This window comes from Corapipo altera, unplaced genomic scaffold (genome assembly GCF_003945725.1).
Source record: "Corapipo altera isolate COAL_440 unplaced genomic scaffold, ASM394572v1 48b, whole genome shotgun sequence".
NCBI lineage: Eukaryota > Metazoa > Chordata > Aves > Passeriformes > Pipridae > Corapipo > Corapipo altera.
The window spans coordinates 4,054,034-4,067,797 of record NW_020884884.1 but is presented as its reverse complement, the minus strand read 5'-3'; the positions used below and the strand labels follow the sequence as shown (position 1 = coordinate 4,067,797).

Genomic DNA, 13,764 nt, shown 5'->3' with positions numbered 1-13,764 from the left:
CTTACCCTCTCCCAATGATTCACTTTGCCCAAACAGGAAAAAACACCCACATAGCTAATGTTTGCATCTTTAAGCAAGTGTCAGTTTTACAAAAAAAGAAGGGAAGAACTGTAAGCTAGAGTCAGATCTGATCTACTAAAATCAGTAACGTCCCCTAGAGTACTCTTTGCGCCTTTTTTTTCTTGCAGGCCTCAGAGACTGGCTTCAAAGAGCTTAAGAGCTGAATAAACTGCTCTGATAGTCTTTTCATTTTCTTTCCCAAGGATCCTACAGGCCCTTCTTTCTTATATTATCAAAAATACCTATTACAAATTAACTACAGGCACCTCACATTAAGACACAGCAGTACTTGTGTTTATATGACAGGTGCCTACAGCTCTACAGGTCCTCAGTAACCAGTTACATGGCCAGCCCAGGCAACCCATTCACTTACTCAGTCACTCAGCACCCATCCACAATTTGAAATTATGAGGTCATTTGGGCGCAAACTGAAATACAAGAAATACTTTCTAAGCATAAACCCCCTCCTTTATTGCAAGGGTGACTGAACAATGGAACAGATTTTCTGGAGAGGGTGTGGAGTCTCTCCCTCCGTGAATATATTCAATATCCAATGGGACAGAGTCCTAGTGCAATCTTCTCTAGCTGACCTTCCCCTGAGCAGACAGTCTCCAGAGGCACCTTCTAATCTCAGCCATTCTGTAACTGCTACTCATGTTTTGCTTCAGCAAGTCAACAGACACTCCCACTCCTGTGAGGGACAGTACTGACTTCTTTCTACATTACTATTCCACTCCTCTCCCAGCATGTCATGTGCAGACAGGTTTCCATAGAGTCTGTTCCGCACTGGAGGATATAATGGTTGGAGCAGTGTTACTCACTCTTATTTCTGCATCCAGACTTTGCTTGTGCAATATAGGAAGTTACCAGCAAAACCATGAGGAGCTCCTGACCACTACCATCACCTGCAGGCAGCTAAAGTCCAGTGGCCTGCAGGTATAATTAGCATTTTATACTTCCAGTGGTAATGATAAAACGTAAAGGAGTTATGCTTCTCTAAATATTGTCTTATTTGTACTGGGATTCTTCCTGTTGGTCCCAATCACCAAACAGTAGCAGAACATAAAATGGTCCACAAATTGTCTTGAAGAGTCAGATGGTCTTTCGAATAGAAATGATTAAGGAACACTACCTCAGAGCCACTGACTGACACCCTAAGTAACACTTCTCTCAATCATCAAAACCCAAAAGCCTCGGATCATTTCCCCTTTTTGCGATGACAGTACATAAGGAAGAGGAGGTTGTAGTCACTGGAAACAGGAAGGAATAATCAATTCAGCAAGAAATCCATCAAAACCAGCTGTCAGTCTCAATCTAGATCAGAGACAGAGTAAACCAGCTCAAGGAAACCAAGTCCCAGGTTTTTGAATGTTTCCATGAACACTGAAATAATGCATAAGCATTCTCAGAAGACTTTTCATCATGTTCAAGGAATATTAATCAACCCCAGAAATTCTGGAGTCTACAATTAACTAAAAGCTTTGGTTGAGAGATTTGGTTTCACTTCAAGCTCCAAACATGGCCAGGCAAGCTCAGAGCTGGAGATGTTTCCACTAGAGAAGGTTACAAAGGTTCACTAGTAGCAGTACTGTCACCAGGTTTGCAGCTTCAGCCTTTGGTGATGGTTTTGTTTTGGGGTTGAGTTTGTTTTGTGATGGTTCTGTAGCTTCCCAGGAGGAGATGAAGTGTCTCATCACAAGTTTTGCATTTAAAACAGATTTGTCGTTTGTACCTAAACATAAGTCAAACACATAGGCACTGAGTGGGTGAGTCCAGTGCCTATCTCAACATTACATGTAATCATATCATGATCAAGCCTAATCCTAAAAGCAGCCAGTATCAAATTAAAAACAAATGTTTAATCAGTTTACCAAGAGCAAACAAAGCCAAAAAAAGTCCTACGAGCCCTCATCCATCTGTCCACCTCATCATGCTGTAGACTAAGCCTTTCTCTGCCATTTGTTTCAGAAGAGTCCTCCGTGTCCTCACCTTTCGTTGCTTCAAATAATAATCTACCTATTGCACAGCTGAAGGTTCACTGCCATCACACCATCTACAGTGCAGCGATTCCACTTCACGGAATAAACAAACAGACCTTAACAGGCTGTTCTGTATCTGAAATCCACTACTAAACTGCGGGCTTTGCTACAGACATTTAAAGAAACATAAGAGCCACTTATAAGACTCTGCAGCTTATGTTATCAATCACTTCAGAAAGAAAAACAATTCAGCAGCCACTCCAGTTGAGAGAGCTGTGAAGTTCAATTGTCACTGAAATGTTTTGTTATTACCAACCCGGGCAGAATGAGCAAATATACCCCTGCAGGTGAGCTATGAATGAGCAATCAGCACTGCAGGCTGCAGCTTGAAGAGATAATAGCATCCAAGTAGCTACAATGCTTCCTTACACACAACTAGGCTAGGATTGGGCTGACAATATGAGCAACAGAACATTTCAGGCATTCTGTCTGCACACTAAATAATTCTGAAGGAAAAGAATATGAGGCTTCCCTCTCCCAATGCATACACAACAAGAAGATACAGATACAGACAAGCATTAATGTTTGGTCTATTATCAGAGAAATTTAAGCTTAATGATGCTTTTATCCCACTGTTTGGCAAGAAATCAGCATATACATTAGTCAAGGGATGGCTTGACAGCTGCCTTTTTTTAGAAACAAATCTTACCAAAGTCAATTTTCCAGTTCAGTGTCAAGTAAAAATCCCTCAAAATACACAATCTGTGATATAAAACTTCTTGCACACCCTCTAGAATTAAAGCCACTCTTCCTCCACTATTTATACATCTTTTTTTAGACCTTATGGCCATGTGGTGAATTTCAGGTTTGCACCAACAGAACATTTTTTTCAGTGGGGAGGCTTCTGCCACCCTGTAAGCCTTCATCCACTTATTCCAGGTTTTACCCCTAGTTTTGCAGATGCAACTTTCCTCTAGAGCAGATAAACGAAATAATTTTGGTTAAAAGAAAACAAGCCCACCTCTTTTTGGGTGAGGTGGGCTTTTGTTTCCTTGCTCTCTTTTTTTTTTTCTTTGAATTAATTTAAATATAGCACAGATGTGCAAAAACCACACAGTGATGTGGTTTACAAAAATAGCCCCTCAAAACAGTTGTATTGTTACAACTGCAGCACAGGGCTCTCAATAAAACAGTAATTCCCACTGAAGTTGTTTTCAAAAGTACGCCCTGATCATAATTAAAGACTAATACCCTCCACCAGTTTTAATCTTTTTGTGAAGCATAAGGAGAAAAATGAGGAGTGGAATGGGCAAAACCCACAAAAAGATGCCAAAGTTCACTTTCAGCAAACACAGGTAGACTTCAGAATACTGCACTAAAACTCTATAGGACCTATAGAGGTCCTTTGCCTATGGCTTCCTTTTCATCAGTAGAGGGTTACAGAAAAAAAAGTATGGTCACCATGGTCCCTTTTAAAATTTATGTCAGGTTTTTAAACATTTTAAACATAACTATTACTCCCTTTTTTTTTTTCCTGCAGTTGGTCGTGCATAATCATTCACCAATACAGTGCTTTCTTTTCCCCTCAAGCAGGCATAATTAAGTGGTGATTTCTCTCATTATTTTCCCCACTTGGGCAATCAGCAGGAGAGGAAATAACTGGATGATACCTGAGCAAATACCGAATGCCAGAAACAAAGCAACTATCCATTCCCTCCCAGCTCTATCATGATAGTGTGAACTGAGGGAAACCACATACCTTGTTACCTCCTGCTGCAGCCGGGAAACACTGGGCACATAGAACATTACCCCAAAGAAAAGCAAGGGCTCATTGGCAAATTTGTCCAGCTGCTTCTTCAGAGGCTTTTCCAGTTCAACCCAGCGATCTTGCTGGTTCTTGCTGAGAAACCAAAGGCCAAAGTAGTGAGTCTAGATAAACAAACAAAATAGTGTCAGTTTACCTTTTCCAGCTAGATCACATGCACAAGCACAATGACACAAATGCAAATAAGAACAGATGGCATTGCGTACCTTTTTACATATGCAAAACCAGAGTAATTTCTTTCTTACTGCCCTTTTTTGTAGGACAATTTAGAAGACAATCTTTTCCAATGCACATTGAAGAGCTCTACCTGACATTAAGGCACAGGTGACATAAATGATTTACAGAAAGTGTCTGAGTCTTTGTTTTCTTAAAAGACACCAGTGCCTTGCAAACAGACAGCAAACACTAAGTCTGAATTAAAGCACAAAGGCTTCATGTGACTTTGGATGAGGCCCACTGCACAGAAAGGACAAAGACTCTTCCAACTATAAAAAGAAAAGAATGCAAACCCACATGCATAAGTCAAAATATATCTACCAATACCAGAACCATTTACCCAACGCAGAACATGTTTGCTCCCTTTTTTTTAATACACTCACAAGATTTTATGATGGACAAATATACACTTAAAATGTGCATATCACACAAGTTGTTTGCTCTAGGCCCTACATAAATACCAGAAAAACCTCACCTGTTTCCTATCCAGTGTAAATCTCAATGGCTACAGTACCTACTCTATAAGCTCCATGGGACTGCTGCTGGTGAAGGGTAATTATCTATTGCACAGTTGAAGGTTCACTGGAACAGTGTTCACTGGAACTAGAGCTTCAAATACTATAAATTGGTAATAAGCAGCAGAAGCAATCCATCACAAGAGATTTTATTGAAAAGCCCTTAAAAAATCAAGTACTATGACTACAGATCTGAATAAAAAGTGAAAAAATTGGTTCATATTTAGCAAAGAAATTAATCCATCATGGATATTTCCCATGCTTGGAAATATGTCTGTAAACCTATCTGTAAAGTTTGCATCAACACCTTTTTCTTCAGTTTTTCATCTGAGATCATCTGGAGATTTCCAGCAGCATCTTCAATATAAAACATCACTTCATGCTAACACCGGAATCAATGAAGCAAACTGTGAGAGGGAATTTTGGGGACACCAAGCGGATTTAGGGTCTGAAAGTGGGATCACTACTATTTCTGTATATTTCTCATTTTATTTCAATAAACTTTTTTCTTGGTGTTTAATCCAACTGACTCCCTATTCAATGAAAACTTTCAAGTAGTTTCCATTAGATCAGATTAATCCTAAAACAAATAGAACATTTTATTGTTATAGCTTAATTTACCTGCACAACAATCCTACCAGAGGCGGTCGCAATCCTTTAAACACAGCACCACATTTTAAATAAAGATTCTTGAGACAAAAATTCCTTATTTGCTGTTTCATGAAGTTTTCATTTGAAATTATTTTTAATACATTCAAAACATTTGGCCTATATAAATCAACTATAAATATTTCACTGACTGGACTTCCCAAATGTTCACACTTGTAAATAAAAAGTCTTCAAAAGTAGCAGGCAAATTGCAGATGTTAGACTTTGCAAAATCCACCATCAACAACCTGTTTCACTTTGTTAAGGAAGCTTCTATAAAAACCATCACATGCACCATGACTTAGCACACAACATTAGGACAACTAATGCAATACCAAAAATTTTAAACGCTTACAAATGACAACAAAACAGCAGGGGAAACATTGCTTCAATCACTTTATAGCTGAAGGCATGCAAGAGACAATCATGCAAATCTCTGAATGGCAGCACAGGTGTATTTACTTTAGGATCTCATTACATACGTATTTTTCACTTTGGAGAACGTCCAGACTAGCATTTAACTAAGGTGATAACTAATTCAATCTGATTCCTCAATTAAGCCTGACAAACAGCTTGAGCACTGCTCAATCTGGTACAGTGAAGCAAACTTGTTTCTTTGTAGTATTTCCTTCTAGAAATTAAAGGTATCTTCAATAAATCAATCTATCTACCAGGACACAAATAAATCAAGAAGTCAGCATCTTTCATAGGATTAGCTTAAAACAAAACTAACCAGTTCACTCATACATGTCTACTCTCCCTTTGTAATCATCAGTGGATAAAAAGTTTTTTCTGACAAGCTCACCGTGATAGTAATTAGATTAAAACGAAAGTGGGAGGAACAGTGGAGGCATCAAACAAAAGGGATTAATGTGAAGACAGAAAAAAGCAGTGATTTTACCATCTCATAAGGGAAACCCTTTAACACAGAAATACTGGCAAATCACTGTACGGCAGCTCACCCTCAGCAAGAAACAGTGCAGAGCTGGGAAAACAGAGCTTCCGTATTGCTTTAAAAAGTAAACATCCACATCACCTAGGACCCAAATTTGCAGTGCCAAGTACTTGTAAAAGATCTGGCAACTAAGAAGGTTTGGACTCTGCAGTCTAAGAGTTATTCAAGGGTATTGCAATTAAACAGATCGAATGAGCACAGTCCCTCCCCTTTGAGTGGGGGCTGGAGGACAACAGAAGTTTAGATTTGCTACAGTAAAAACACTCCTCAAGTACCAAATCCAGAATCCTGAATCAATTCCAAGGAACAAGAAGTAAATGAAATGCAGTGTTGAAGCTTCTAGAGTACAGAAGAGATCACGGACCAAACATGGCAGCATGTATTTTGCACAGTTTAAAGACAACTGTTTGCCTGGAAAGCAGCCTGGAGAAGATCAAGCAATTGCAGATTAAGCACAGGAACTGAATGCAGAGCACAGCTAAAGTCACAAATGCATCCACTTTGGAGAGACAACCCACACAGTTATCTGAACAACAGCTCCCTGTCACAGGAACTTAACTTCTTGAAAACATTAGTATTTTTTAAGAACACATGGTGAAGAGGGACTTTTGCAGCCACTACTTTGAATGCCTAAAGATACTCCCTCTGGTAGGCACATTAATAATCCCCAAACAGGAATGGAGGATTGTGGGACTGGAAACAGCTGGACCATCAAGTTCAATATGCTAGGACCAGGCATATGGCTGTCCAGAAGGCCTCACAGAGTGTGAGTCATCTGTTGCCATGCTCTTCAGTCCACAAAGCATTTTTGTTGTACAGACACGTCACAAATTAGTGGAGGGGGTATAAAAATGGGATGTTTATAGGTGGCTGATTTAAAACTGGGTTGATTCCAAAAGCTAGTCTGTTTGTCCATCTGTAAAAAAGGGAATCACTGACTTCACTCCACTTTTCATGGAATAAATATCTATACCTACAGCTGGCAGGCTCTGAAGTAACACAGACCGCTCTCAAGGTTTTAAAATTTGTCTCACCTACCACGTATTACCTCATACATAGTACAGGGAAGCTGGTTTACACTCTTCTAGGAGCTGTGGTCCTCTTTTAAAGCAGCAGACAAGAACCAGAGCAATTCTAAACTCCAACGACACTATGTGAAAAGGTGATCCTGGAAATACAGCGAGTCAGAAAACTGGATACACAAAAAAAACTGTGCTGAGAAGTCATAAAATAAATTATATTATAGCTGCCAGTCAAGAGACAACATATTCATTTTGAACTTGGACTTAGCTATATTCCCAAGTCCAGAACTACCCCACCTTTATACTGGGCAAAACGAGTAGAATTGTCAACAACCAGAGATGATAGATAATTACTAAACCAGCAAATGTCATTCAAAAAAATTCATCAAGACTGCCTGGTGTTTATTAAAGCATCTGGTTAAGTGGCCAGCTAAATATTTATCCTTGAGAAAGAGACAGAGTTCCATCTCCTCCGGGCAAAAAGCATTAAGCCCTGCTATCCCAAGGCACTTGCACAGAGGGGAAGGTACCATTTACAGCAGTCAATTTATTCATAGAAGGCCTTTTGTCCAAGCACTGCCTGACCTGAGCCCCATCCCAGTTTTGTTGGCAAAACAAGTCAAACCAAGTCAAACTTTGAGGCAACCCAGCTGCCAAACTCAGGTTTTCAGTCATGCCCTACAAGAAAAGGGCACCTTCTAGGGCACAAGAAAATAAAGGTCAGAATCCCAGAAAAGGGGCATCCCTGCACAGTGGTCAGCATCTGCCTGCAATGCTGAGCTCATCATGAAAGGAAAAATGCAATTATATTGGAAAAAAATCCCTTTTATAATCTGTGCACATACATACAAGATTATAAAATGACATTTCTGACCTTGTCTTTCCATCCTTTCCCTTCCTCCCCTCTTCTCATCTTTACTTTCTACATAATGTTGGCACAAGAGCTCATTTTATTGGAAGTGGTAACTGTCCAACTAGAAGACCTGATGCTTTGTCAAGAGCCTTGCTGAAAAGGATAAAAACAGATTTTACAGTAGTTACATGGCTCCACTTTCTACTGACCTATTCCTGAACCCTGACTCAGTCAGGCAGGGAGTTGCATTCCCCAAAGATCAAATAGAAATATGCATAATCCATTAGACTGTTTTTCAGTCATGTGTGGTATGATCGACAGTCCTTCACAACAATGCATATCTCAAACAGTTTTGCCTTTTAGCAGGAAGGGTTTGGACAATTTTTTTTATTTATTTCTAAGAAATTGGCTTGAGTGAGACAAGGATGTATTCCTAACACAAAGGCAGAAGTTGTAGTATACCTGTGATTTATTTAAACAGAAGACCAAATCGAAGTATTAGCTGAGACTGCATTGAAGAGATAATGGTATTTTAGTATTATTTCATTAGCATGGGATGTAATGAAGCTTGGCTTATCCTTAGTTGTACATCACAGTTTGCTGATTTCTACAAAAAGGCATATTCCAGCTGAAATTTTTGCTGCACTTAGGGAATTTAAAAAGTTTTTCTCCAATATGGATGCTTGCAAGAACTTTTGCCTCAGTACACTTAATGGATTTCTCTACTTAGCTATGCAGTTGCACAAATTTTGTAGAAATTTGAAGTTTGTCACAGTATTTTTGAACCTTCTGTAGAATTTGACTGGACAGCAAGTTCAAAAGCTATGATGAGCCTAGGGAGGGAAGGAGACAGTCATCAAATTACTTCATCAGCCTTGTTTCCTTACAAACCATGGCAGGAAGACCAGAGGTGTAGAAGAAGAATTGAATTTTGGGTCAGAGAAAGGACAGCATCCAGCACCTCCAAGGTTGCTAGCTCCAACTATTCCTCATGCAAGGAGCAGAAGAAGATACAAGGAGACCCTCTCAGAGTTGAAAGAAGTCAATAATTCTCTCCTAAAAAAACCCAAACAAACAAACAAACAAACAGGAAAAAAAACCCAAAAAAACCCACTTCTGTCAAAAAGTGCTGTATTGTTGAAATCTGAACTTTACAAAACTAGTTCAATGTTGCCAAAACTTTGTTTAGAAAAAAAAAGCAGGGAAGGTGATGAAAGAAGGGGAAAGCGTTCCAACAACATCAAAGCATTCTCTTCTGTGTTGTTAAAATATTTTTTTATCTTGAAACAAACTTTTTGTGCTGACATATTTCTTTTTGCATGACAGAAATAATTTTGAAAATGAAAAAAACCCAAAGCAATAGAAAACCCCCTTGAAACTGAAGACTGACCAAAACAGCTTCCTTTGCTACTCTACTGTCCAGTCTCTTTTCTCTGGAAAATTTTGAAACTTCAGGCTTTGGAACAAAGTGGAACAAAACATTCTGAAATCACAAAATGCTTTGTGGAAAAGAACACTAACCCACTGACAGAGTTATTGTTTGCAAATGCAGGTGGACCTCCAGATAGAATCATTAAGCCTCAGACTCCTGCTACACCAACTAGATAAGCCCACAAGGAATATGAAAAGAATCACTTCATTCACTTCACTGCTTTCTGCATTGGAAGGAAAGGGAAGGACACAACTTCTTTCTAAGGATACCCTAAAGCATCACCAACAGAAAGAAAAAAGAAGGGAAAAAACCAAATTACTGAGAAATCTTCATCTCTAGAAGTAAAGGGGGGAGATGATTCTACTAAAATCCATATTAAAAAACCAAGTTTAATTTTCAACTAAGTATGTAAAATCACTAACAATATTCTCTCTGCTCTGTTCCTCCCTGCACATTCTCCAGTCTATTCTGCACATAACAGAGTGAGATTCTTCTCTCATTCTTTATCATTATGAATGTATGAAAGGAATTTTTGTTTAGTTCTCACCTGTGATAATTATTTGCATGCTACTTTCCATTTGCCACTACTACAAAGGTCGATGGACCAACTGCATAAGACACTGCAAGGGGCTGTAAAACACCACCACCAGTTGTGCTCACAGAAAGTATCAGCCAGGACAGTCAGATGACAATGCAGCAAATTCCAGGCAGTGGTTTTCAACCTGTGATTCGAAAAAGTCAAGAAGCATGTAGGATACATGCAAGGAATCCACAGAAGGTAAGAAAAGCCAGTCAGTTCATTTGTCCCATGCATGTTGGAAAGCTACCTCTAAAAAGGATTCAACACTTAAAATGAACACTAAACTCTACAGCAAGAAGTAGATAAATAAGGATTTCAATCTTTATTAAGGTAGGACTGGTTTCTTCAGCCTTTCCAGAAGCACTGGGAATGTAAAAGAAGCCTTTCAGAGTTTCAGATGTAAAATATTTCAATTAAACAAAAGGGAAGAAAAAACCACCATCCTCGAACTGTTACCAGTTGCACATAACTGTTGCCTATTTCAGTTTTATAGTAACAAGAATATATTTATATGAAGGTGGATATTTAAAGCTAGGGGAGTCTCCTTCCCAATGGCATAATTCAGCCATAAGTGCTGGTGAAACCAGGCTTACATTCAGAAAAGGTTAGTGTAACTTGTCCTTTGGCATCCCAGTTCAGAAAGTAACACCCATGGCTTTCTAAGAAAAGAAACCTCATGTTCGTATTACAAAGAGCTCTCAAAGCCATGATGGATGAGCAACAGCCCAAAACCTTGAGTGCCATTCTGCCTTCAGTTTTCATGCAATCAGACTATGTTTGTCCAAGCTCCAGCTGCTGATCATATCTGGCCAGCTCTGAGAATAACACGATTCAAATGAACAGACTGCCTGAGCTAAAAATGTGTCAAATTATACAGTGACAGATGGTCTTTCCTGGGTTACTCTTACCTCACGTAATTCCAGCCTCTGAGCAACAGCTTCCAAGCACTCCTGCCCAGTGCTCTCCACGGAGAGGGTGCACTCAATCACATTGCTGTCCAGCAGACGGATCCTTGTCACAAAGCAGTTCTTGCTCAAGACGTTGTAGCATCTGGTCCGTCGTCGCAGTTTCAGCCCGAAAGGCATGGCTGTTGGCCTGGAAGGTCACCCCTTCCCTGTACTCTTCTGAGAGTTATCAGCACACTTGTCGACTTGCCTCAGAGGCTTCTTCAACTGGTACCACTCTCCTCCAGAAATGGAGATAGCTGTCCATTCCCAGGGCGAGCTTCAAGGGATTCCTGCAAAATACGTACAAATAAGTAGACTTAAGTGTGAAATAAGGTGTTCCTAAAGTTCAGTGGGGAAGAGAAAAAGCTTTAGAGTCACTTTTAAAACCATAAAATAAACACCTCCACACACGGGATTGCCAGGCACTTACTACATCTCCCAAATGAACATCTTATTCAACAAACCTTTCAAAATACTATTTTGGCGCTGAATTTAAAGCACAGATTTAATTACAAAGCTGTTCTTTGAGAAACTCAGTACAAACAGTAACTATAGGGCACGCATCCAGAGGTGCTAACTCTCCCACTATTACCCCCACCACAGGGGTCTATAACATAATCTTCAAGTTTTGGTGCCCTCGGGCCAGCTTTGAAAAACAGTTAAAAAAGCTAAGGAACAGAGGCATTGAAAAGAGGTGTGATTTTGAAAGAAGAAAGGATGTCATCAGTCAGCAGGAAATGCAGGCACTCAGCACCTCTGAAAAAATCAAACCTAAAATATGCATATGAAAAGCAAGAAGCATCTCAGCCATTTCAGAGAAGCCTCCTCAGAGGCAATCCCTGGCATTTTGCTCACTTCCAGCTCCAAAGCAATTCTACATTTCATACTTTCAGTTGGAATGAGTAACTGCAGGAACACAGCTGTCAGAGACCAGGATAACACGGAGTGGGAGCAAGACAACACATATTCTAGATATTGTTTCTAACTAATACTCCTAGAATTTGTCAGGGACGTATGCAACTGTCGAGCCAAAACACCAACTAGACAGAAGAACTAGAGATACATTAATAATAACAAAGTGAGATCCACTTCTTTTAAAACAAAACAAAGCAAAAAGTTTAGTTAAGAGTAGGTTCAAGCTAAACTAAAAGAAAGCATTTGCACTGACACAACCAGCTTTCCATGTGCTGAGAAGAATGAAATAAAAAGGAAATTACTTGCTACCAAGCCTTCCTGGTTTTATACAACCATTCTGGAGAAAGAAATGGAGGAACACTAAATACTGGCATTTAAAAGTCCATTTCTCTTAAATAGTACTGCAAATGAAAAACTAGATTCCATTTCCTTGCTACTTAAGAGAAGCAAGGGAAGGCATTGCCAGCAGAGTATGCATCATTTAGCTGAAGATGACATTTCAAAGAGATAGTACATTGCCCACATGTATCCTTTGGCACGGAACTGCACAGATCAGTTGTTTTCACTTTTTACTGAATGCCGTTGTTATGGAGATTTTTAAAAGCTGCCCATTTGACTACAGAGGTTATCATTAGACTAGAAAAATAATTATCACATATTTCATAAAATGTATTTTCCAAAGTCTCTATAACTTGGCATTTATTAGGGGGTTAAAGCAACACAAGCAAAACGGAAAAAAACCCCAAACAAACAAAGAGAAAACGACAAAACTTTTCTGCTGGTAAGGTGTATGACTACCCTGGTAGTCTACTAGATCCACCAGAGAAAAGCCTAGAGACTTTGAGAAGGGGCACATGCTACTTGACTGAAGTGCAAACAAACCTATCAAATTAGCAGCTGTGGTTTAATCTCCCATTTTTAACTTTCATGGGTACAGACATAATGTATTATTTTCTAACAATTGCATGAGATAGCTGTTATACCTTGCATTGCTGTAACATCAGAAGCCATCAAAGACACATAAATACATCCTCACAACAATCTGATGAGGCAGGGATGTGTTAGTCATGACTCACAGAAAAGGAATTGAAACAAACATTCACCAGCTTGTTCAACGTGGCTCAGGAGAATGGCTTCAGACCTATCTACTAAAACATGCAGGCCAGGTTACAGCTTTAACCCCTGCCAACTACTTGCCAATCACCATGCTGACCAACCTATCTGAAACTACAGCATGGATTTGTAAAGTGGGAAGAATGGAAGGAAATTACAGAGAGGGAAGGGTGTGGAGGACTACATCTTATCAGGAATAGAATTTTTTTTCAGGCTCTGGCTTTGCAGACTATTTTAAGTTGGACATATGGAGAGTTTTAGCTGGCAAATTCAGTTCAAAAAAACCCCTTATCTTTCATTACTGTAAGTTGCACACATATCCTTGCAGAGCATAAGCCATTTTCTTTACAGTAATTGTAGTTACAGTTAGTAGTAGCCTAAAGATTAAACCAATGATAGTTAAAAAAACCCAAGTGACTGGCCTTGCTGTCCAGGCACATCGAACACTACAGCTATTGCCAGACAAGCTACCCCAGAAGGCACGTGTGCAAACTCACCAATTCCCGTATAACAGAAATGTTGATATGGATTGCAAATATGTTGCTCTAAATTGTATCATACCCTTAGGGAAACAAGGCCAGTATTTTCCCCACTTTTCAAAGGCAGAGAAGTAACATGAGTTTTCCGTTAATGCTGCTGAGGGCGATCAGCCACCACCATTTCCTAAAACTGCAGATGTACAGATGGGTTAATGGACACACTTT

The 13,764-nt window shown here is 39.5% G+C and overlaps 1 protein-coding gene across 1 annotated transcript in view; it reads right to left on the bottom strand.

Moving 5' to 3' along the window:
• PTPN14 (protein tyrosine phosphatase, non-receptor type 14) overlaps positions 1-13,764 on the bottom strand; it is a 110,938-nt gene that overhangs the window by 58,354 nt on the left and 38,820 nt on the right. Inside the window, exons 2-3 of the mRNA XM_027641365.1 lie at positions 10,994-11,322; positions 3,799-3,968 (exon numbers count right to left, since the gene is read on the bottom strand). Coding sequence (XP_027497166.1) covers positions 3,799-3,968; positions 10,994-11,170 — 347 coding nt within the window. The 5' untranslated portion in view covers positions 11,171-11,322. The remainder of the gene's footprint in view (positions 1-3,798; positions 3,969-10,993; positions 11,323-13,764) is intronic.